This window comes from Quercus lobata, chromosome 3 (assembly GCF_001633185.2).
Source record: "Quercus lobata isolate SW786 chromosome 3, ValleyOak3.0 Primary Assembly, whole genome shotgun sequence".
Taxonomy (NCBI): Eukaryota; Viridiplantae; Streptophyta; class Magnoliopsida; order Fagales; family Fagaceae; genus Quercus; species Quercus lobata.
The window spans coordinates 9,777,426-9,803,521 of NC_044906.1; the positions used below are offsets into that span (position 1 = coordinate 9,777,426).

General features: G+C 32.5%; 1 protein-coding gene and 1 long non-coding RNA gene across 9 annotated transcripts; both read left to right on the forward strand.

The window, feature by feature from the left end:
- Nucleotides 1-1,064: 1,064 nt before the first annotated feature.
- On the forward strand, nt 1,065-4,361 carry LOC115980045 (7-deoxyloganetic acid glucosyltransferase-like). The gene is made up of 2 exons (XM_031102245.1): nt 1,065-1,921; nt 3,232-4,361. The coding sequence occupies exons 1-2, from the start codon at nt 1,411-1,413 to the stop codon at nt 4,176-4,178; spliced, it is 1,458 nt and encodes a 485-aa protein (XP_030958105.1). The 5' UTR covers nt 1,065-1,410; the 3' UTR covers nt 4,179-4,361.
- An 8,248-nt stretch (nt 4,362-12,609) lies between these two features.
- LOC115980048 lies at nt 12,610-24,807 on the forward strand. 8 transcript variants are annotated; one of them, XR_004089301.1, is made up of 9 exons: nt 12,610-13,122; nt 13,525-14,999; nt 16,235-16,300; nt 16,537-18,352; nt 18,585-18,743; nt 21,661-22,149; nt 22,868-23,047; nt 23,557-23,748; nt 24,384-24,807. It is a non-coding gene; the product is annotated as an uncharacterized LOC115980048 (long non-coding RNA). The 8 variants fall into 8 exon arrangements; XR_004089299.1 differs by lacking the exon at nt 23,557-23,748 and having other exon boundaries at nt 12,611-13,122; nt 21,661-22,016; nt 22,099-22,149; XR_004089294.1 differs by lacking the exon at nt 23,557-23,748 and having other exon boundaries at nt 12,611-13,122.
- The last annotated feature ends 1,289 nt before the right edge of the window (nt 24,808-26,096 follow it).

The following is a 26,096-nucleotide window of genomic DNA, read 5'->3' on the forward strand; positions in this document are numbered from 1 at the left end:
TCATATTGTGAATTGATGTGTACAGCGCAAACTTTATTGACCAGAGACAGAGTTGGCCTAGCTTGGGATAAAAGATTCCACTAAAAACTTTTACAGGACTACAATTATGGTGTTTTGGCATTTCCACCTAATTTTTGTTCATCTTGCTTTGAATAAAGGCTAAAGGGAAATTTGCAGGCTAGCATAAGGAGGGAAAAGAATATAATAAGTTAACATGTGTTTGAAAGAATTTTGCAAATTAGCATTTTGAGTCTTATAGGCTCGATTTCAATCTAAAACTTGAAGCTTAAAGACTCGATTCTCACTTGCTGAGTTGAAAGTATTAATTAAAATGCTGATGTGGTATTTAAAAATGCCAAATAATTATTTTTAATAATATTTTAATGGCCATGTCAGCAAGCAGGGCACTCTATCTGCCACATAGAAGGTTTCCGTTAGTAAGTTGATGGTAAAGACCATTTTAAAAACGATTTTCTTCTTTTAGGGACTACATTAGCAACGAAATCAATTTTGGGACCAAAATGAGAATTGACTTAAAATATAGGGACTAAAAGTACATTTTCGCCAAAGAAAAAAGAACTATAGTCCAAAATAAATAAAGTTTATGACTTTGTAGTATGTGGGGAAATTTAACGGTGGGTTGAAAGTATTAATTAAAATGCTGATGTGGTATTTAAAAATGCCAAATAATTATTTTTAATAATATTTTAATGGCCATGTCAGCAAGCAGGGCACTCTATCTGCCACATAGAAGGTTTCCGTTAGTAAGTTGATGGTAAAGACCATTTTAAAAACGATTTTCTTCTTTTAGGGACTACATTAGCAACGAAATCAATTTTGGGACCAAAATGAGAATTGACTTAAAATATAGGGACTAAAAGTACATTTTCGCCAAAGAAAAAAGAACTATAGTCCAAAATAAATAAAGTTTATGACTTTGTAGTATGTGGGGAAATTTAACGGTGGGTTAGAGAGAAGAGATTAGTATGAACTGGGATCTGATCAAGTCTGGCGTGGTCTTCATCAGCCAGAGTTGGCCTCAAGTTTTTTAGATAGTGACGGTGTGGTCTTCATCTGAATGTTGGACTAACTTTCAAAAAATTTGAGTGCTACTTAAGACGGCCACATTATTTACTTATTTTAATTTTGGGACAGCTAGATTTGGAGGTTTTGAAAAAAAAATGTGGATAGCTCTGATTGATCATGATTCCAACACAATGATAAATAATAATATTGCATCAATATTTGCAGCATTTGTTGCAGAACATATACACGTGCAACAAGTTTTAGTCACATGCATCTACCAGTCAAAAACATATATACCACCCCATATATATCCATGTATATGGCACTAGTTCTTGCCAGAGACACACTGAAAACTTAGCAATTAGCACCCTAGATCGAGCTCAGATGGAACCCGAATCAAAAGCTCCCCATGTTCTTATCTTTCCTCTTCCAGCACAAGGACATGTCAACTCCATGCTCAATCTTGCTCAGCTTCTTTCACTTTCTGGCCTAAACATCACCTTTCTCAACACCGATCACAACCACAATCGCCTTGTCCTCCACACCGACATTCTAGACCGTTTTGCGTGTTTTCCTGGATTCCAATTCAAAAGCATCCCAGATGGCCTTCCAGCTGATCACCCACGAGCTGGTGTCCGATTCATGGAAGTGTTTGATTCCATTAAATTGGTAACTGAGCCATTATTTAAAGAAATGATGTCTTCTGGTCAGTTAAATTCAGCTACTGGACAGTCGGTGACTTGTATCATAGCAGACGGTAGCTTGAGCTTTCCTATTGATGTTGGCGATGAGCTTGGTATTCCGGTCATTCATTTCCGTACAATCAGTGCTTGCTCCTTCTGGGCTTATTTTTGTATTCAAGATATGATAGAAGCTGGCGAACTTCCCATTAGAGGTAATCTTTCTCACTCTGGCCAAATTCGTATTTGGTTTCTTGTTTACATAAAAATTTTTATAATCCTTTTCATAATTATTGTAGTGAATGGCATTATTGGTGCATAAGAGACATTATGTTATTAATAATTTCATATAAATATAAGGGAAAATTACAGTTTACCCACTTGTGATTTGACTGAAATTTAAGTTATCAATGGTTAGAAATTTGATACTTTACCCACTTGAGGTTAGTTCAGTTAAAGTTCTATAACATATTTTTGTTAAAAACATGGCTAAATATGTAATTTTACTCTACTTTTGTGTCTCTCTCCTTCAAAAATACAAAAAAATATAAAAATATAAGATCAAAAAGGATCTAGCGGAAAACTTTTATCATGAGATTTCAAATCACAGGTAGGCAATTTAAATTTCGGTCAAATCTTAGATGGGTGAAGTGTTAAATTCAAACTATAAGTAGACAACTTAAATTTTGACAAATCATAGGTGGATAAGTTATAATTTACCCTAAATATAATATTTTTCCCCAATCACAATTTTATTATTCTTAATTATCAGGGAGGCTGTCAAGAGTCAAGACAGTGACCTCGATCTTTTTCTGTCTAATACAACAAACACTTCAAATTGGACCATTTAGGGATCATAGATATTAAGATATGGATCATTTAGGTAGCTATGGAGTGTGATGCTTGATGGCATGGCAGCTAAGCAATTTATATTTTAGACTCGAAATGACAGAGACCTCTTTTGTTTATCATGAACTACCCATTTAGTAATTAAGGAACAGACAATCAGACTGGTAAATTTTCATTTTAAAATTCAAATAAAATTAGCCATGCGCAGGTGCATGTCAAAGATGACGAAACTTTCATGAGCTATACTCAAACCTTTTTGTTTTCTGGCTAAACTAATTGGATAGAGAAGACTAGAATTTTTCATCTGAGTTATTGATTTAATACATATTGACATTCTTCAACACTAAAATGCAAAAAATCAATAACCGGAAAATAAAAAGAAAAATCATAGATATATTTGATCCTACCGAGATATCATGTGATAGTTTCTTTCTTTTGAGTAGCCATTCCTTCATTTCTTGGTGTTGTCATTGCCGCAGATGATCACTTGTTTGCATATATATAACATAGCTATAATTTTCTTAGTTTGAAAGTATAAATAATTCTATGATAGTTTTATTATTTTTTACGAATTAAAAATATTAGTGGAATTTGTTATGAAAATTTGTTTTGTTTCTCAACAAAGAAATGTTTATGTCAAATTTTTTACTAATGAAAAGTATGGTAACCACTCTAGAAAACGAAGACATGGATTGCTTTATAAGAAGTGTGCCAGGTATGGAAACTTTTCTTCGAATCCGAGACTTACCTAGTTTTTGCCGAACAAGAAACATAGAAGACTCGAATCTCCAACTGGTTAAAAATATGACTAGGCAATCCCCTCGAGCCCATGCGCTCATACTTAACACGTTTGAAGATTTAGAAGGACCTGTACTATCTCATATACGCACAAAATGTCCCAAAACTTATACTATTGGACCCCTCCATGCAATTCTTAAATCTAAACTTGAATCCAAAATGACATTGTTGCAATCTTTGTCTCCAAATAGCCTCTTCGAAGTGGACAAAAGCTGTATGGTATGGCTCGATGCTCAACCTTTGAAATCTGTAATCTATGTAAGTTTTGGAAGCATTACGGTCATGACAAAGGATGAGCTCATGGAGTTTTGGTATGGTTTGGTTAATAGCAAGAAACGCTTTTTATGGGCTATAAGACCTGACTTGGTGACCCAAAAAGATGGCGAAGGTCAAATTCCACTTGAACTTGTTGAAGGGACAAAGGATCGAGGGTATATGGTGGGTTGGGTCCCACAAGAGGAGGTTTTGGCCCACCAGGCTATAAGTGGGTTTTTGACTCATAGTGGATGGAACTCTACCTTAGAGTGCATAGTGGCTGGGGTGCCCATGATTTGTTGGCCTTACTTTGCTGATCAACAAACAAATAGTAGGTTTGTGAGTGAGGTTTGGAAGTTGGGAATGGACATGAAGGATGTGTGCGATAGAGTTATGGTAGAAAAAATGGTGAATCATTTGATGGAGGAAAGGAGGGAGATTTTCATGAAATCAGCTGCTGAAATGGCTAGGTTGGCAAAAGAAAGTGTAAGTGAAGGTGGGTCCTCTTACTGTAATTTGGACCATTTGATTAAGGATATAAGGTTCATGAGCATGATTACAACAAAGTAGTATGTGTTATTGTTTCTTGAGTTGTTATTGTTTAGAATTCTAGTACCAACTAGTTTTCCCTTGTAATTGCAAGTTAAGAAAGATGGCACTGTTTAAAAATTTGTATGGCCATAAATGTGGTGAGACATTTTTTTTTCCATCATTTTCATAATTAATGACTTGGTTTATTGTTATTAATGTAACATAAAAGTTGATGTCACTAATAAATTCATGTAAAAGGGCAAATTCGTATTTTTTTTACACTATAGAATTTCAACATATGACATCTGTTCTATATCGTTCAAAAATAAAAATAAAAATCAACCTATGGCATTCACTATATGATGATTTATCTTTATTATTAAGTCAATATACTAATTGGATTTTAGTATTTTTTTTTTTTTTGAAAGAAGACTTTTAGTGAAATAAACTAAAGAGTGGCCAAATCAGCCTGAATAAAAGGTAAAGCGCAAAATGGAATATCCTCCATCTACACAATACAACTTAGTGATGTCAGAGCTAGTTTAGCTAAGTTGTGAGCAACTTTATTACCATCTCTTCTTATGTGAGAGTATGACAATTTTGAAAATAAATTGGAAAATAATGACACATCATTTATCAAATGGGCATAAGAAGCTAAATCAAAAATATGCAAGAAATTATAATCAGGAGCTTGGTTAAAAAGTTTTTCAAAAGGAGATAAATTTTTAATAATGGAGGTGGGAAGCCTATTAATCAGATAACAAGCTGTTTGAAAAGCAACATCCCAAAATTGAAGAGGAATTTTTGCATGATATAGTAAGGTTAGGCCTGTTTCCACAACATGACAATCTTTACGTTCCACAACACCATTTTGTTGGTGAGTGTGAGGACAAGAAACATGATGAGCAATGCCACAATTTTGCAAAAATTTGTGTAGAGAGCGATATTCACCACCCCAATCAGATTGAACCATTTTAATTTTTTGATTAAAATATCGTTCCACATATTTTTGCCATTTAATAAAAATAGACAGAGCATCACTTTTATTTGTCATGGGATAAAGCTAAGTATAACGACTATAGGCAAACTCACAAAGACACTGACACAAATGGTTCAATCTGGTGTAGAAGATTCTCTATTTGAAAAAAAAAAACCATAATGAATGTTACTCAAATTTAACTTGACATGTTGGCTTTCTTTTTTAGTCAATCCAAGTTGGTGACACATGAAAAGAAATTTATGTAAAGCTAGTCTTAAGGAAAAAGAGGGGTTGTCAAGGCTTTAAAATGTTTTTATTAATTATCAAGTACAAAAGTTATAGGGTTAGGTTAGGTAATTGCTATTTATCAAGCTATAAAGAAATATCATATGCTTGTTTTTTGTTTTAGAGTTTGAAGTATCTCGTTACTTGAAAAGTGTGAGGTACAGGAGGCCTGTTACTAGCAGGAAAGAAGAATAAACTACATATACCATGGCTTTGTTAGTTGGATCATTTACTCCACTACTATAAGGTATATCTCAATATTTTCTTCTTAATCATCTATCTGTTTTTCCTTATCATTTTGCCCATCCTTGATAATCTCATGCTAAATATTTAATTCTTTCCTCATTTGAACCAAACATCTGATTCTAATATCTAGGGATGTACATTTTGTTATGAATCAATTTTTCACACATTGATGCACATTTGAGAAAGGGCTAGATGATAAGGAAAAACCGAAGAACGGATGTGCATCATGGAACGTATCATGTTTAATCCATATTATATGGTGGCAGATGAAAGGTGAGCTAGGTAATTGACCAGTTTTTAACTCATTTAATTTTTGGCCTTATGTTTTTGGCTTTAAATTTGGTTTGCTTGTTTTCATGGTTTAGTGTTATACATTTTGGAGATTGATGAATACAAAGGCATGCGGATTTCTTGTCTTAGTGATTGAAGAGTTTTGTGTCATGGAAGAGGGGAAAGAGTGTGATGTTACCACCAGGAGTGGAGGGGATGAGATGATAAATGCTTGCTTTTCTTTTTACCATTGCTAGTCGCCCAATTTGGAATGACATTCAAAAAAGGAAATCCCTGAATTAGTCACCAATATGTTCAAGGAAAAAGGTAGAAGAAGACGGGGATGAAGCCATATTACAATTGTTTGCTCTGGAGAGTTCAATTCTAATTCACCTTTAGGTCACTTTATATTCTTCTTTTTCTTCTTCTGATGCTATTGCATTTGCTTTTTAATCCATGGTCAAATACTTTTATTTCCAATCCTTAAGGGTTTAGGAATGTTTTGGTTTCATTCAATCCGAACATCATGCAAAATGTTCTTTCCTCATTAGGTCTAATTCAATCTTAACATAAGGCAAAAGGCCTTTACTCAGCCTTCCATCTATAATTTCGAATGCTTGAATCAATTTTCATTCAACAAGTTTAAGAAGAAAGAGGGAAGCACTCATAGCTCAAACCCGTCACTCCACTTTTTCATTCATCTAGTCTTAATGTTATGGGGTTATGTACTTGCTATTTATCAAGTTCTTATATCAAAATTTTGTGCGTTTTCTTTTGTCTCAGAGGCAGAAGTGTTTCATGGCATGGAAGGGTGCAAAGCGGGGGAAGCAACCGGCAGTAGATTTTGGAAACCATATCAAGAGTACAAGTCTGACTTATTTCCAACCCTTAAGGGTAGAGTAATGTTTTGGTCTCTTTCAATCAGAACATCATGCAAAATGTTCTTTCCTCATAAGGTCTGATTCAATATTAACATCAGGCAAATGGCTTCATGTACAAAAGCCCCATTACTTATAAAAAAAATGGTGCAAAAGCCCTGTTATCACTACAAAGATGCTGCGAACAAGCTTAACCTTTGATCTTGTTTTCTTTATTATTCCATTTGATTTGGTTACATATGAAATGAAACAAGTTAATTTTTCAAATAACATCTTTACTGAGCCTTCCATCCATAATTTTGAATGCTTGAATCCTTTTTTTCATTCAACTAGTTTAAGAAGAAAGAGGGAAGCACCCATAGCTCAAACCCATCACTCAATCCCTTTTTCATTCATCTAGTTTTAATGTTATGGGGTTATGAGGGATATGTACTTGCTATTTATGAAGTTCTTATGTCAATATTTTGTGCATTTTCTTTGTCTCAGTGTGCAAAGTGGGGGAAGCAACCAGCAGTATATATGAAGATATTACAAATACTTTGGATCAAGTAACAATCACAGAACAACATTCTTGGTAGTAAATCAAATCTTTATTGGTTTGTTGTGACTTCTTTGCTTTCTTATTTCCATCTGTCTCACTCAAGGAGTTTCCTCCACAGTTTGATTTATTTCCTTCAAGATGTAGGAAACCGTATCAAGAGTACAAGTCCGCTTTATTTGGGCCTATGGCTAAAAACTAAAATGAAGATATTGCATAAACAGAAATTTTTCTTACGTACATTAATGCAAGGTATCTGACTTAATTATTATTAGTCGTTTAACATTGTTTAATTAGCCTTCAGAAGCACTTTAGCTTACCCTGATATCTTTTCTAACTATTGAAAGAAAGTTCCTTAATCTCATATTGATTCTTTTCTAAGCAATTAATCATGACTTGGAGCATTGTTTATTTTCTAAATAAAGAAAGTTTTTCATTGCAAACTGCTCCAGCATATCTGTTTGATAATTTTTCATTTGTATCTACATCAGTTTTACTTAATGGGAGTAGACATAGCTCAAGAGCAGCTTTTGTGGTTTATGAGAGGTAATCTAACTTGATTTACCATTTTATTGGTTTTTTTGTTTTTTTTTTCCCTCATTTTTTATGGATTTAAAATTGGAGTTTTTTAAGTTCCCTAATTTTGAAAGGACTGGACTATGTGATATCAAGAAGAATTTGCTAAAAAATTATAATTTATACATTTAAAAATTGTGTTAAACAGTACTCTTCTCTATAGGAAATTTGGAGTACCCTCAAAAGATTTTGTGGCAAGACCTCCAAAAATCATTGACAATGTCATATCTAGCTCATCTCCTAGTGTAATCTATGTTTAAATCTCAAAAAAAAATCTTCTTCGGTTTGTCATTCATGTTTGCAACTGAAAGACTCACCAGAGTCTTAATAATCTTGATTCAGCCAGTTTGCTAAAGGTCAAGTCAAAATTTTGGTTTTAGAAGCAGGTTGTTTATATAATTTAAATTGTTTGCGTGTGCACTTTTGTGCGGACCAGTCATCAAACGATCAAAAGCCTAAATGGCTAGTGCAGCTGATACATATTCAAGTGGCCTCTGGTACTGTTAGCTTGGTTCATGAAGGATTTGTGCCTTGAAGTTGATTTGTAATTGTGATATAATCCTTTTGACATCTGAGGAGTTCATACAGTGATTCAATTGCATTGTAGAGTTTGTGAAGTATTGTATTGAGAATTGTGTATACACCAGTTACCTTTTTTTCTTTTTTCTTTTTTCATTAGCAGTACTAAACTCTTTTTTCATTTATGCCATCAGAGATTTGAGGAATGAGAACCAGATTGGTGTTGCCGCATTCCCTAGAGATGGTGCCTGTTAAGAAGACGATATTGATTTCATAAGGTTTCTAGGTAGGCGTATGCATATCCTGGGCATATGGAAGCAGTAATGTTGTTGGATTGCCTTTAGCCTCAATTCATTATAATGCTACAATGCAATAATGTTCTTACATCCAGCATACAGAAAAACTAACTATGATATTCAGTATGGTGTGCTCCTTATTGGGATGTGTTTGAGCATACAACTACAATTGCCCTTTTCTAGAAAAGGGCAATAGAAGAGAAGTTTGCTGATTTTTTCAATTGATACAGTCATTTTGGTGTCAAAAGTAAAAAATTCCTGTTGGATTTGCTGTAGTAAACCTATTATTGAAAATTTTTATTTATCAAGCTTTGCTCTTAATGGTTATTTTTTTTTAATCCTTTCTTCCGGAAGTTACAACATTGTTTGTTGAACTTATGCAGTCTTAACTTATTGGAGAAGCGTAGTTTATGCTGGTGAAAATCATTAAGCAAGGATGCCCCACTGTGGTCATGTCTTATATTCAGGTGCAAGATAGCTAATTGAGAAAGCTATATAGGCAAAGCAACAAAGCTCCCTTTCTCTCCTCCCTGAAGCTTTGTCCTTATTTACAGAGCTCTATACTTAATTCATAGACACAGGAAGAAGACTCCCTTGCCTGGAATTCTCCCAATAAGCTGATCAGACAAAGCCCTGGACTTCCCTTCACTACCAACCCCTAACCTTAAAATTCCTCACCGCCTGGGTATGAAGATCCCTCACTGCCTGGTTATGTTTTCAAAAGGCTTAAATTGCTAGTGCAGCTGAAATTCGAGTGTTGTTGGTCCTATAAGCATGGTTCATGAAGGATTTATGCCTTGAAGTTGATTTGTAATTGTATTATAATCCTTTTGACATCTTAGGAGTTCATATAGAGGAGATTCAATAGCATTGCACAGCTTGTGAATTACTGTATTGAAATTTTTTATACACCTATTACCTATATATATATATATATATATATATTTTTTTTTATTCATTAGTAGTAGTGTTGAACATGATCGAAACTCCTGATTTTCTCAAATCTCTTGAAACTATGTTGTTTTGTGTGTAGATTTTTAATTATTATTTTTTTTAGAAGTTGCAATAATGTATGTTCAGCACTATAAAACAATCTTACCTGCCATTTTTTATTAAATTGTTTTATACTATGTGTTTATTTTCTCATTCCTTTAACTTGTTTATTGTTGCAGGTTGAACTCTAGTCCATATGGGTAAGCACAGCTTGCTTAAGAGGGAATTGTTATGCAAATGACTGAAAATTTATTTTATGGCACCATAATTTGGGAGAACAGGAAATGTCAGTGGCACCTTTGAAACTGTCTACAGCATTCAGGATCCGGTAATCTACTAAAAAGATCTCCCCTGCCATTGGTAACTTAAGATTTAACTTTACATAGCTGCCTCTACCTTCGAAAATGCTCCAATATAACTGTTTGATAATTGATAATTTTCATTTGAATCTCATCAGTTTTGCTTAATGGGAGTAGACATAGCTCAAGAGTGGCTTTTGTGGTTTATGAGGTAATGCAATTTGATTTACCATTTTTATTGGTTTTTTGTATCATGGAGTTAGATTTGAGTTCTTTTAGTTCCCTAATTTTGAAAGGACTGGATTATGTGATATAAAGAAGTTGCTACAAAATTATAATTTATACATTTGAAACTTGTATTAAAGAGTACTCCTCTCTATAAGAATTTTGGAGAACCCTTAAAAACTTTTGTAGCTGCGCCTCCTAAAATCTTTGACAATGTCATATCTAGCTTGTCTCCTACTGTAATCTATGATTAAATGTCAATGCAATCTTCATCTGCTTGTCACTCATTTATCAGATCATAGACGAAGTATTTTAGTTTTTACAATTTGCATTATACCAACTGATTAACGTATATACTACGGACAGATCTAATATCTAATCTAATCTAATCTAATCTATATATACATATAAAACCGAAGTTTTTGAAGCTCCCACAAATTTTCACGTCAGCATAATATTAAAAAAAAAAAAAAAAACGTAATAAAACTTTTTGAAATCCCGACTTTGCCTTTCCCTTTCACGAAGCTATGCTAAAGGCCAAACCAGCACCCCAAATCCCAGATCTTCACCTTCGACAAACAAAATGCAGACCATCAAAAAAAGATATTCTTTAAGAAGTCTGTGCGATGTTCCATCTTTGAAGCACGCGACTGAATTGAAGAAAATACGAATTGACGACTGCGAAGGAATAGAGCACGTGGTTTCTTCTACTTCCCCGTCCTCTTCTTTTACTGATTCTCTTCAAACTCTCGAGATTTTACAACTTCTAAAATTGAAAAACTTACGCGGGTTGTTTATGAAAGAGAGAGCTGCATCAGCACGGGTCCCACTTGATACATTTTCCAGTCTCAAAGTAATTTTCATCTATGAATGTCCAATAAAGAAGCTGCTTCCGCTTGGATTGTTACTGCACCTGCACAACCTGGAAGAGATTCGGGTTGTGAGTTGTTTGGAATTGGAGGAAATAATAGCAGAAGCATGTGATGAATTTGAAGAAGATGAAGAGGAAAAAGAGGAGAAAGGAATGGACGCTACCAAAATCACTCTCCCCAAATTGAGGGTTTTGAGTCTGGATAACCTACCGGAACTGAAGACCATCTGCAGTCGCCATTTTTTAATATATCAATTCTACCTTCTTCCGTCAAAAAAAAAAAAAAATATTCTTTTACTGTGCATTAGATTAATAATAATAATAATAATAATATATTATTATTATTATAGAACTAATTTATATATATTAGCAATAACCCACAATGAGGGCGTTTGGATTCCAAGGAATCCTGCGTCCACGTTTTAGTGTTGCGTTTTCCTTTGTTTCTTTTTTTTTTTCCTCTTTTGCCCGCATTTGTTGACTTTGGGGGACAAAATATACTGTTATGAACAGTGTATGTACTGTTCATGCATTGTACATACACTATTCACATATTAAAAAAATATTAAAAATGGGTCCCACGGTACTATTTACATATTTAAAAATTATTTTGCTACAGTGTTTTCAGTTTTCAGTTTTCAGTTTTCAGTTTTCAGTTTTCAGTTTCAGCAACAATAAATTCAATCCAAACGGACCTAATATGTCAACGTTGAAATATTTTATAGAAAATGTTAAGGACACAATTTTTGTTTTGTGGCGATGTGGGATTTTTAATATCCTTAGCATTGTTCATATTCTATTCTAATAGACAAACTGAAATGGGCATCGAAACTACATTCATAACATTAGAATGAAACTTTTTAATATGTACATGTTATATAAACCTTTTATTTAAATGTGTTACATTTAGTATTAATATTATTATTTTTGCTAGATTTTGCTAATAAATCATTACTGTCAAAAAAATAAAAAATAATAATTCAAAGGTTTATGTATTATGTTTTCTTTTTAAGAAAATATACTATAAAAAATGCAATTATCTATGAATATATGTTTTAAACTATCCAATAGACATTTTTTTTTTTAGTTATACAATGTTATTAAGATTTGTTTCTTAAAAAAAAAAATGCTATTTATGACTATAACTTATTTTAGAATGAATGCAATGTCTATTGGATAGTTTATATCAATAATTTTCAAATGGCATCTTACATTGTATTATTAATGTCATTTCCTATTTAAAAGCATTTCATACATTTATGCTAAATATTCCTCTCTTTTTTTAGTTATTATTATGCTAACTATTTCAACTTAATATAATGATACTCTCTTCTAAACTTATTTTATAGTTTTTCCCGTGCATCGCACGGGTTTAGCGACTAGTACTATATATAATAACAGAAGCCTTTAACCACGTGCTGACACGTTAGCAAAAATGGCCCCTTCAAAAACTGACATGTGGAGGGGTAATTCTTTTAAAAAATTCGCACGGTGCGTCTGAAAGACTCACTTTCAAACACCAACCCGCTCATTAGAGTCCTCTTGGTATAAAAGGAAATTAAATGCTGAAGACAAAAAACTAAGATTGCTACACGGATAAAAAAACGGAGAAAGAGAGACTGAGAGACAGAGAGAAAAGAGAGACGGAGAAATAGAGAAGCAGAGAACGGTGGAGAGAGAGATCGAGAGATCAAAAACTGCACTCTCTAAAACTGAAACCCAAAACACACAATCATCCATTCTTTCCATTTGTTAACACAAACGGCCAAAAGAAAAGATTTTCCCTACCGATGAAGAAGAAAAAACAGAAGCCCATTGAAAGATTTCTTCACGGAGAAAGGAGAAAGAGCGATCGAGAGAAAAGAGAGACAGAGAAATAGAGAGGCAGAGAAATAGAGAGGCAGAGAAATAGAGAAGGGTGCCACCAAATCTTCTGCCATCATTGTAAGGGCGCCTGCCTTGCGATACAGAGATGAGAAGGAGACAGATATTGAGAGAATTACCACCGGTAAGTTTTTTTTTTTTTTTTTTTTTTTTTTTTTTTTTTTTTTTTAATTTTTAATTTTTATTTTCTTAGATCTGGGTATGGGTTTAAAATATGAATTGGTTTTGAGAAATTTGGTTGGATTGATTTTTATTTAGGTACTTGGGTAACATTAGGTTTTGATTTGATTTTTTGAAATTTGGGGTTATATATGATTTAGGTTTGGAAAGGGCAAAAGCAGAGAAATAAGAGAGAAGGAGAGAGTTCTCCGTTCCCATTTATTTTTTCAATTTCTTGGGTTTTGTTTTGTCGGTTATTGTTTTTTTGGTTAGAATTTTGTTCGTGTTTGACAGTTTTTTTTTTTTATCTTCGTTTGCCACTGAAATTAATTTCTGATTTTTTCTTTTCTTTTGTTTCTCCCTCCAGTTGCAGAATACCGTTTCCCTGTGCCGAATAAAGACATTGGGACTTCTGCAATAAAAGAATTAAAAGGCACAGTTAGATTTTAATTTCTTTGGTTCTTGCTAGAATTAAGATCCTTAATGAATGCAAAGATTGAAGTGTTCTCTTTACATTTGAACTCACATGACTCAATTTGGATTGTGACTTATCATGTTTAAATAAGAAAAAATAGATTTTGAATTGTAACGTAATTAATATTTGCATTCATTGTTACTATTTGTCTTTTATTATATGTTTGTTTGATGTCTTTGAGTTACATTAGGTTTTGATTTGATTTTTTGATTCGTTTTAGTTTCTCAATATACTAAAAACTTTTGTGAGTATTTGGATTCAATTAATTTTGTGTTTGATTTTGGTTTAGTTTTAGGGTATTTATAATTGGTTTTGGATAATCAAGGTTTAGAAATCTTGAAAGCATTGGTGTCTGATGTTTGCTTCATCTTTATTGCGGTAATTGTGCACTTCTAGAGGACTTTTTTTTTTTTTTTTTTCAATAACCAACTTTTAGAGGACTTTATAACAGTTATTTTTTCACATAAATTTGAGAAGCGTTAGATGAATTTCTCAAAATTGGCTGTTTAAATGAAAGATGGCAGTGTATTGCGGCACAATTTTAAGCCAAAAGAAGAGTTAAACAAACCTGTTTTAATATATGGGTTCATGCTCTGCACCCATCTCCTCTTTGCAACATATATGGAAGGTTTGCATCATCTCACTGTTTCTTCTCCTATTCGAATTAGCATCTTCAATATATCTATATTTTAACTTAAAATATGATGCTTATTCTTCAATTGTTTTTCTTCTTGAAATACTCTCTATGCAGTTTATTAAGTACTCTTTATGCAGTTTAGAGTTTATAAATACAAAAACCCACAGAAAAAGTAATGAGAGAGAGAGAGAGAGATGGTAGTAAGGCACAAAGGGAATGGCATAGATATAAATCTTAGACCACCACCACAGTTGGTCTCCAACCATTGAAATTGAGCGTTAAGTATGATTTATGCTTGGGTATTTGGTTGGATTAGGCATTTGGGTTAGATTTGGTTTTGATTCAGGTATTTGGGTTCTCCATGCTTGGCATCAACTTCATCAGGTCACTAAATCTCTCTCTTTTTCTTTGTTTCTCTAAAACTGAATTGTTGTGCTCTCTCTTTCTCTTTCTCATTCTCCTTTTAAAAAAGAAAAAAAAAACAGATTATTAGCTTCTTTGAGAATCTCAGGGACTCTGCATGGGATGCTTTTTTAGCGCATGAGGTTTTGTTGAATTCCCTTTTTTGTTTCCATAGAAAGTAGCATCTTAGAGATTTTTGCTGCAAATTTCAAAATTAAATGAATTTGAATTTTGGGTTTCTATGTGGTCTTTTAAAGTTTGGAATGATTCTAGGAATATAGGACTGGCCTAGAAGATCAGCGTTAAGTCAAACGGTCGACCTGTCAAGGTAATAAGAGAACCTGCATTTGGGTTTTTAATTTATAAATTTTTTATGGTGTAGTTAAATTCTTAAAAAATACTGTTTGGGATTTTTATTTTATAAATTTATTATTGTGTAGTTAGATTCTTTATAAAAAAAATCAGTAAGAATTTATTTTTGACACAAAGAAACACAATTTCGGTTAATTTGTTAATCCATATCCAGATCTATGTAAATACAAATGGATCCCACAGATCTAGGATTGAAGCCAAACACACAATCTGCTCGTGACATAAAATTTGAGGAACAAATGCTTAAGTGTCATGAAGAAAGTAAAGGCTTAAGTTGATTTTTTTGGTGCAGGTGGAGTTGTCCAAATCTCTAGGTAATTGGCAGTGATCTTGAGTCCCTAACATTAGTCAGGTAAAATGTGTAGGGACATAACTAGAAGTCTAGGGTAGTGTGTTTAATACATGTGCAGAGGCATATGTGTTCATGACTTTTGCTGGATGTTAAAAGAAGCTACATGATTTCCTATGTAGATACAAGTAGCTTTCCATCTTGGGCTTAACATTTGGAAAGTCCAAAATTAAATTTGTTATGCATGATGGATATATTCCAGTCCATGTCCTGAAATTAGTGCTTATAATGACACACACATTTACTAATACAAATAGATCAACCACCAACATTTCCCCTATACTTCTCTCTAATTGCAGATGGCAATTAATAAGGGTAAATTTATAATTGGTGTTTCAGCGAAATCCCACAAATCAAATGAATGAGTTATCATACTTCAGATCTTCTTAAAGTGGCTTTCTTGGATAGAATACCTTTATGGACCTAATATACATAGTCAGTAATCTCCAGACCAAGAACAATCAATTCCCAGAGTTGCAGAACTCTATAAGCACTATGAATGGCAATAGAGTAAAAACTAATACTATTTGCAAGAAGTGTAACCCAACAGTTGCCTCCTTTAAGTAAAGAAATTTCACCTCTTGGCCAAATTTCTGGAGCTCTTTGACATAAGAAAAAAACAAATTCCTTTTGTTTTATGCCTTTTATCTATTTTTTACTGCCTCTTCTCTTCCCTTCTCAAAATTTTCATCTGCCAAGCTCTTATATAACCAGAACAGAAAATTATCAATCTTTGAACTTTTTTTTTTTTAATTATTTAATATCACCTTGGTTGGATAATGGTCCTCAAAGACTTGAAGAAATTTCCAATAATCACATTTTCGGCACCTATCTCACTTCAGTCAATTGTGCATCAAGTGTTTCTCAAGATGGAAGGTTGGCATGCTTATCCATTGAAGGTTATCAAGGTTAGTATTTTATCCTCTTAAGTTTTGTCATGCAGCCTAAAAAATTAGGATTATTAGCATATAACATTCTTTGAATATGTTTGAAAAAATTACTACCAAATTTTGTCACTACCATTACTTTTCTTGACTAATATGAAATTTTTTATGAATTTATTTGTCCTCCAACATTAATCATGATTGCAATAAAGTTGATTTATGAATGAAAATTCAGTCTCCTTTTTAAAATTTTCTTTCAGGCTTTACTATGGCGTTTGATTACTACAAAGGCAATGCTTCAATAATTGATGATGTATTTACAACACTTGGATTAAAAATTCATGGTGACAAAAATGTCCCTTATGTGGGACATTTTTAGGGTATTAGTTCTTGGCAGGAATTCCATGAATTCTAGAGAAATACATAATGAGAGTTCCAAGTAGAAGACTTGGTCTTGGTGCCAAAGAATATATTTCTCAGTGTGTTTGGCCAAAGAAAATGTATATTAGAAGCTTCAAGGATGATGAGAACTCATTATAAATGAATTATTACACTTTTGTTAATAAGTTGAACAATGGTGAGACATCACCCTTTCATTCTCTTTATAAAGATGTTTGTGGTTAAGCAAAAATATCTTCCTTCTAAACTCTATTCCATAGTGATACAATGATTGGAAAATTATGCGCTGGGCATAATTTGGTGGTTTGCATACAAGACTTTACTACTCTTAGGAGCACTATTGGGTATATTTGTTAAAACATCAATACCATGTAGCTCCTTGACAATTAGTATCTTTGTTGTAGCTAGCTGAAAATATTCAATAATTACTTTGAGGAATGTACTTCATAATGATTTGGAAATTTAAGGGTGATTTTTTTGCCTCATGTTGATGAAATATTTAGTTTTGGTATCTATTTCTCAAACCATTTATTGCTATGTAGGAGTTAGGTTTCTTCTAGAAAAAAAAAAGGATTTAGTTTAATACTCACAAACCAATCCAATTACATGCTCGCTCTCTTTCAAAGGATGTGAAATTAATAATTGTGCATATAACTTAACAAAAATAATTAAATAATCGTGAATTCACCTACGCAACACATACATATCATTAAGTAAATATAAGATAAGTGAACCTAATTAAGTAAATGTTTTACCACATGTCATAAAAATTAGATAAACTCATAATATTCAAACTTAGTTACTTATTCTAATTATGAATTATTGTTTGTCGAAGTTACTTATATAAGCTTCTACCAAAAAAAAAAAAAAAAGACCTATTATTTTTCTTGAATAATAAATTCTTGGAGTAAAAAAACACTTTCTTTTTACTTGAGTGTAGTGGTAAAGGAATATTACATTTTTTTTCTAAGAGATCTATTTAAAATTTTGTTGAAACGGGCACAAATTTCAAGATTAGAATTTTGAAATCTCTATAAAAAAAACTCCTTGAATTTAGTTTTTTATTTTTCTTGCAAGTAATTATTTCTTTTTTTTGTATTATCTTAATATAAAATGTTTAAATTTTCAGTAACCATATGTCTTTTGTAATAAATAAAAGTATCCCGCACATTGTGCGGGTTATACTCTAGTTATATATAATAGCAGAAGCCTTTATGAAGGTGCTGCCACGTTAGGAAAAAAGGGCTTCTTAAAATGGTGACACGTATACAATTTTTCCTTTAAAATACCGCACAGTGCACCGGTTTGAGAGAATCTTATAAAAACACAAACCCGCTTTAAAAACGAAAACCAAAAGGGAAAAACACAAACACCATATTTCCCGATTGAAATTTCAGACTCACTCTGACTTCCCGATGAAACAGAGAGAGGCGATGAGGACACGGAGAAAGAAGCAGAGAAGGAGAGGCGATGAAATCAAAAAGTTTCAAAAACCGATTTTGCAGACCCAAAACCTAGGCAGAACGGTAAACAGAGAAGGCATGGAGTGGGGACTGGGGAGAGAGAAAAATCTGCCACAATCAAAAGGGAAAGAGCGCAGAGTTCGTCTGAACCATACACCGTCCGTTCCGTTGCCAGATCTCGACCACCAGATTGCCGGGATTGACATCGACAACGGTACATTTTTTTCTCTATTTTGTAGGTTTGGGTATAAAACGTTACTTTTAATTGAGTTTTTTTTGTTGGGTGGGTTTAGATTTGATTCGTTTTTGTTTTGGGTTTTTGGAATCTCTTTCAAAATGATTGTTTTCTCAATTTTAGATATTTGCTTTTGTTTTATTTTTTGTTTGTTTTTTTAGATTACAGAAATCACTAAAAATATTGATTTGGATATGAAATGTTAAAACAGAGAATGATTGAGAGGGATACAGAGACAATGTTCGTGAATGTTGCTGCCTCCAGCGTCAAATTTGGCTTCCTACACCGTTAGTAGCCTCGCCATAGAAGAAAAATCTATGGACCATCAATACTGTAAGACCATATAGCGATAGAGTGAGAACTACCACCGGTAATTTTCTTTTTCCTTTCTTTTTTAGATCTGTAGCTATGAAATATGAATTAGTTTTGAGAAATTTGGTACTTTCTGGTAATTCTCCAAATTCTTTTCATTCCAAATAAAATCCGTTTAGTTTAAAGTCAGGGTTTTCGAAATTTCAGTTATAGTGCTTGATAGGTGTTTGATGTTGGTTCTTAGTTAATAAATCCTTACTGTTTGTTAAAAAAAAAAAAAAAAACCTACCGATGAGTGAGAGAGAGACAAAGACAAGTCTTTTGATGTCGCAAGAGTTGTGATCTTTATAATCTTTGACTGTAGCATCAGTAATTGGCACTAATTTTTCAAGTTACCATCCTTCCTAGAATCTCTCCATTTTGTTTTTTCTCTCCAGCAAAAGATTCAATGTCTGCTTTCTACTTTGCCTAGATTTGATCCTTTAAACTTTAGCAAAGGGATTGCTAAATAGCAGTTTGTGTGTGTATAACAGTGACATTCCAGATGATTCTCTATAGAGACAACATCTTTTATAACTATTAGATACCCTATTGTGAATTGTTGTGAAAGATCAAAGTTATGAAGAATTTAGCTTCAGTCTTATCTAACTCTATGATCATTGTTACATAAAATTTCTTTCATTTAAGTCGTGGGTTACAATCAAATACAAAATATGTGTCCACTTTCCTGATCTCTTTAAAGTTGCTGCTATACAGGGAAAATATACAAGGGATTGCCTTTAACTAATGTTTCTTAAATTTTGTAATGGATTATTTTGAAGTTTTTTCCTCCACTTCTGTCAATGTTCAACTGTAGTGTGCTTAATTTAGGTGCATTTTTTGGGTGTATTCATGCTGTAAACATTCTTTTCATTCCCATTTAGAATATGTATTCCACGTGTTTGACAAAAAGTCTCACTCAAAATTGAAACATACTGCTTAAAATTGAAACTTACCAAATAACCCCATTTGAAATCCCAACCAAGTTAGTTGTGACTTGCACCCAAGTTGTTTTGAGGGCTATGGTTATATCATAGGAAAAGCAGGTAAAGATTCTAGAATCCTTAATTGTTTTCATTTGAGTTTTGTGTGAGAATTTTAGCTAAAAAAAAGAACTCTCAAAAATTTTTCTTCTCCTTCCCCAAAACCCAATTCTGAAAATTAATCCCAAACGCCATTCTCCTTCTCCTCTCTCTTCTCTATTTCTCCCCCTCCTCTCTCTTCTCTACCCTTCTCCTTCCTCCTTCCCCCAAACGACCCAAAAATTTCAGCTAAACAAAGCCCAATTAGTTAAATTAAACTCAGCCCGAGTCCCCAAAAAATTCAGCCAGACGCTCTACCCCTCTCCCTCTTTTAGACACACGCTCTGCCCCTATATTCCTCTCACTCATCTGTTTCTGCCTCTGCTTCTCCAACTTGTAAGTTTTTCTCTCTCTCTCAAGGCAAACACAAACATAATTTTGCAATCTCTTTCAGTTAACCCGAAAAATTTTGTTCCTCTTTTTGTCGAGACAATTTTCTTTTCATTTGTGGTTGAGGTCTTCTATTGCATGGATTTAGTTTGAAATTTTTTAAGGCTGAGAAACTTACAGATTTATATGCAAATTTTTAAGTTTTTTCTGGGATTATAATAAGATTTGTGTTAATTGCTCACACTTTGTTTTTTGAGTCAGTGTTGCTGATTGATAGCACTTTTAGTTAGGAAAAAGTCACTATAGACCTGTGGCTGTTATGTAAAGAGGTCAGTTTACCTTTGTTTGTTTGTTTCTATTATTTTTAAATTTTTTTTTTTTTTTCATCATCTTTCATTAGATGATTGTGTGAAGCGGATCCTAAGTAGGTTTCGTTCTGTTTAAGCCGTTGTTTCCTTGGGAAAATCTCTTTTTCCATGGGCTTTGTCAGTTTTGAGTAGTTTTGTTGTATTAGATGCCCATGTTCATCAATTCAAGGGTAGCACCGTAGCAGTGATAAGTCTTTATTAGTTTTCTACTTTTGTCTCTATTTGTTTTTTGCTGCATCATTATTGACAATTTATTTCTGGAAGAATGTGAAGCTGGACTATTTGTGTTTTAGATTAAGATATCAAATGCTTATAAAAAAACTTGGTGAAGAGTTAAGTAGCTTGAGAAGTTGAGGAAAGAGAAGAGCCTAAGAATAGGAGGAAATAGATTCTTGAAAAGCATTGATAAAGCTTCAAGATACAAGTGTAAATGACTAATTTTTTTTGGTAATACTTATTAAACCAAATGTATAGCACATTATGATGATTGTAATATATTGCTTTATAATATTTGTTTGTTTCTCATTTATAAGGATCGTATATATAAAATTTTATTTGTTTCTCATTTATAAGGATCTTATATATAAAATTTTGAAGGTTTTTCATGAGAAAAGTTTAAACTACAATTTTCATCTTATATTAGAGCCAATTCAACGTTCAAATAGTTTAAATTTAGAGAAATATTTAAACTTAACATGTTAAAATACAATTTAAAAGTTTTCCGTGTATTGCACGGGTTAGTGACTAAGAAAAAAAGCCCATCTAAAAATAAAGAACCATAATAATCTATCAATAACATTTACAATACAAATATGTATCTCAAAATTCGAATTGCAAACTGTTGTAGAGAAAAGGTCGAATTACAAACTATGGCAAAGAATGGATTAGTTGCTTAGGTCCAGAAAATCTTGGCCCCACCCGTACACTATATTATTATTATTTATGTTTATTGAATTGAATTTTAACCTCACTTGTATTTATAAGACAATAATATGTTTGATTGTCTTATATTCTTTAAAGTGCATTATATTTGTTGGTCTTTTCTTCTTAGATTTAGTTATAATGTAATGTCCATTCTTATTTTTTAAAATTGTTGAAATTTCCTTATCTCTTTTATTCTGTTCTAAATGAAAATTGTCTTTTTGAATATCTTTAGCTGTGCCAAGAGGGAGAGTTGCGAAACCAAGAGATAGTTATGTTGAAGACAATGGAAGAACAAGTGTATTTCCAAAGTTTCAGAATGAACAGGAGGTAGATGTGAAAAACACACCGGCACAGTTTCGCTGCCCAAGAATCATGATTTAGTCATGAGCTGCATTGATATGGAATTCTTTCCAGCATGACTTCCTCCATTTTATCCTTTCGAGAAGGTCTGTGTGGAACCGAACCTTTCAAAGTAACTACAAGTATACATCCTTCAAAGAGTCCGAATGCAAGTGCTGCAAAAGTTCATTGTTGCATTGCTTCAGCAGTATACAATTAGCTTTTCTCCTGAAAATTCTATTGGTGAAGGTACGCTTGGTTGTGTTTATAGGGGTAAGCTACCCGATTGAGAGGTAAGATTCTTTTAACTCAATAAGAACTAATTTGCCAGGATGATGGCGTGGCTGTTTGATTGTGTGGCTTCTACTTCAGAATGCCTCATGTACGTTTGTATTTGTTTTCTTTTTTTCCCCTTCATCTTCTCTATCCTCATTAGGAGTAGGAGAGTAGTCGAGAAAGAGCCATAGACAAATAAGAAAATGCATTAGTGAAGTTTAGAAGAATGCAAAAATTGTCAATATCCTTATGCTTCAAGAAATTTATGGAAAAGGAAAGGAGTAGGTAGCTGTAGATTTCTCTATGAGATTTCACAAATGTAACTTTGATTTAGTGCCACCATCTTTTAGTTTTTAATGGGGCAGTACAGTGATTTGTATTGATAAAACTCTACAATTTTAACTTTTTCAAGAGTTTTGGTCTTTTTTTTTCTACCCCAACAAATATCTTTTGTGCGGTTTTTGTATGTATTCTTGAAATTAGTTGTCCTCTGTGTAGTTTAATTTGGATAGCTATAATAAAAATCCTATAATCGTGACAACATAGTTTGTGTAATTAAGGTTTTTTGTATTTTCTTTATTCATTATATCTTCATTTGACCATATTTAATGCATAAACACACCCTCAATTTTAAGGGAGTTTGTCATCATTTAAAAAAATAATAATAATTAAGAAAAATAAAAATTAATGAGAAGTTTTCTTCCTTTTTCTTTTAAAAAAAGCAGTTTATTTAAAAAAACAGTTTATTTAAAAAAACAGTTTATTTAATTTTAATTATCTATGGAGTTGTCATAATATTTTTATGATTTTGCATACTTTTCCAGGAATAATATATAAAAGTAGTCCGCGCATTGCGTGGGTCTTACGCTAGTTATTTATAAAAGAAGAGGAAGATCAATCTCCTAAACAAAAATAAGAAAAACCATCTGGGAGGTCAAGGATTTAGTTGAGGAACAAAATGAGCACGAGCTCTATGCAACCAATCAGAAAGAAAAGTAAGGAAGGTAAAGCCTCTAAATATATCATATATGGTATATTTTTCCCTTAACTTCTGTTTTGTTTGTTTGATTGTTAAATCAATAGTTATTGCTGCTTCTTATTTAAATAAAGTTTTTGGTAGCTGTGTTTTATTGTAGAAATTAGAATTATATTTTTTGGGTTATTTTTATGCTCCTCATCTTGCTTAGGAATTAAATATTGTTGCAATGCATAGTAGTAAAAATTTTTCTCCAGTAATCGGCATTTTGTGGTAGGAAATAGTCTGTCCTACTAGTGACCCTAAAAATATAAATAAGAACAAAAAATGAGTCATTCTGACCACGTTTTTGATTGCTTGTGTGTAGCTCATGATGCTCATTATAGCTCCTTGAGTAGAGGTTGGCTACTATATATTTATTTTAGATCATTATCATTTTTGTCCATAGTGATTGAAAGTATTATAATTCTAATCATTTAAAAAAGTATGCTTTCCTTGCAAAATTCTTTCTTCTAATCATGTTTTACCCTGAATAAGCCCTAAATCCCTGCCACTAGGGGGGAGGGGCGGGGGGAATCCACACTTACAAGAGACCTTGGAGGACAAAGAAAGGATGTTCAGTGAGCACTAGGGGATGCAAGCACGGATTTTGAACTTTTTCCCTTTTTACACACTAATTTGCCAATGACCAACTTCTCAAAATTTGTCCTTCAAATATTGCTCTATTTGGTATGCAACTATTAGTTTCTTGTATCTCTCTCTACATTAATTTGTTGGTTATGGTAGTCACTCATGCTGAGCATCATTCCACCATGTGGTTATGTAAGTTTTAAATCATAGTCAACAAATTGCAAGGTACTGGGGATTAATAGATCTAGGCAATGCTTTCATTTTCCATACTGTTTTATCAATGGTTGATTTATCTCAATCTGTTACGATTAGAATATTGCTATACATTGGTGGCTAGCCTTTGGCCTCAATTCAATATAATGCTGCAATGCAATAATGGTCTTACATCCAGGACATAGAAAATATTTACTACAATATTCAGTGTCGTGTACTTTTTATTGAGAATTTGCTAGAATCTGCGGGTGGGGGATCAAAGATTGATCTTGGGATGTGTTTGAGCTTAAGAATATAACTGCCCTTTTCTAGAGAAGAGCTACAGAAGAGAAGTTTGCTGATTATTTAATTGATAGGATTATTTTGATGTCAAAATAAAAATTTTCTGTTGGATTTGCTGCAATAAACCTATTGTTGGAATTTTTATTTCTCAAGCTTTGCACAAAAGTTTATTTATATATATTTTTTATTTTTCTGCTCTTTTCCCTGAAGCTACAACCTTGTTTGCTGAACTTATGCAGTCTTAGTCTATAATTATTGGAGAAGCAAATTAAGTTGATGCTGGTGAAAATCATTAAGCAATGATGCCCCTCAGATGGTTGTGTCATACATTCTGGTGCAAGATAGCTAACTGAGAAAGCTCCATATGCAGAATGGCAACAAAGCTTCCTTTCTCTCCTCCCTGAAGCTTTGTCCTTGGTTACAGAGCTCTATACTCAATTCATCGACACAAAAATGCTTCCAGATGAAGCTTCAATCAACATCCTGAATGTGACTTCCCATTTCTTTTAGTTGTTTGAATGTGAATGACTAATTATCAAGTTTGTTATAATAAGGACATGATTTTTAAAGTCTTTATTTTTAAAGTACTAAATTGCTTGTGCTAAGAGGAAAATTTTATTTGTAGAAGCAGATAATAAATATATACTAATCATTTAAGTTGTTCATGTGTGCTGCACTTTTGTGTAGGCCTCTAATTAGATAATCAAAGCGTAACTTGTTAATAGATGATGAAATAGATTATTAATCAAAGGTTTAGTTAAATCTTAGAAACGGTGTCTTTAGAGATTAATGTTATCCCAGTGCTACTATTGTGGAGTCAGTTAGAAGTTCTTGGAATTGGTTAGAGGTTGTGGTCATAAAAATTAGATACTCATATTTTGTTCAATTGAGATCCATAGCAGATAATAAATATATACTAATCAATGGCATCTGAATTGGCACTTTTTCATGTACAAAGTGATTGGTGGTGTAAGGGAATGGATTCGAACTGCGGGTTAGTAGTATATTGTAATTATTTCTTAAAAAAAATTGTGATCCATAGCGGATGATAAATATATACTTATCTTTTTTTCTTTTTTATAATTCAGTAATTACAATTTTCAACAATAAAAGAGGGAGATTTAACTAATAAAAAATACTGTAACAGACTATGCCACTTAACTCTAAGTCTTTTTGCAATACTTACCATTTAGTATGAACAAAGTATTATTGATTCTTGTGGAAATAAACAACTCAGGGTTAGAGAAGGTAGATCCAAAGGTTAGAAACTCGTTTTCCCACCACATGTTGCAAGCGTAAAAAATAAGGGTCCAACTAATCTTCTAATATTATAATATTAAAAGATTAGTTGGGAAAACGAGTTTCCAACCTTTGGATCTACCCTCTCTAACCCTAAGTTGTTTTTATATATATACTATTAACAATATGATTTTCTGTTTGAGTTTCAACATTTTGTGTTCACACAAATTCTTAAATTCTCTAAAATATCTCTATCTTTTAGTTAAATAATTTTAAATTAAAAAACACAAATTGCTTAAAAGAGTAATTTACTATTTCTATATTTTAGGTTTTTTCATTGATCTTCTCCATTTGGCCTAAAACTTAGGATTATCTTTATCTCATTTTTAAATATTATTTCACGTTATCTTATCTTTTTTTTTTGAAGAAATCCTTACCTCTTTCTTTTTTTAAAAAAATACACATGATTATTTATATATACTTTTAAACATTATAACACTAAACCAAAAAAACAAATAAATAAAAAAGAGCATTATTGCATGCACAAAACACGTGTGATGAGTCTAGTATATTAATAATAAGATTCCCTATTTAAGTTTTATGATATTGCGTACTAAAATATCCCTCACAAAAATTCTTAAACTTTCTAAAATACCCCATATCTTTTAGTTAAATAATTTTAAATTTAAAAATAGAGACTAGTTAAAAGAGTA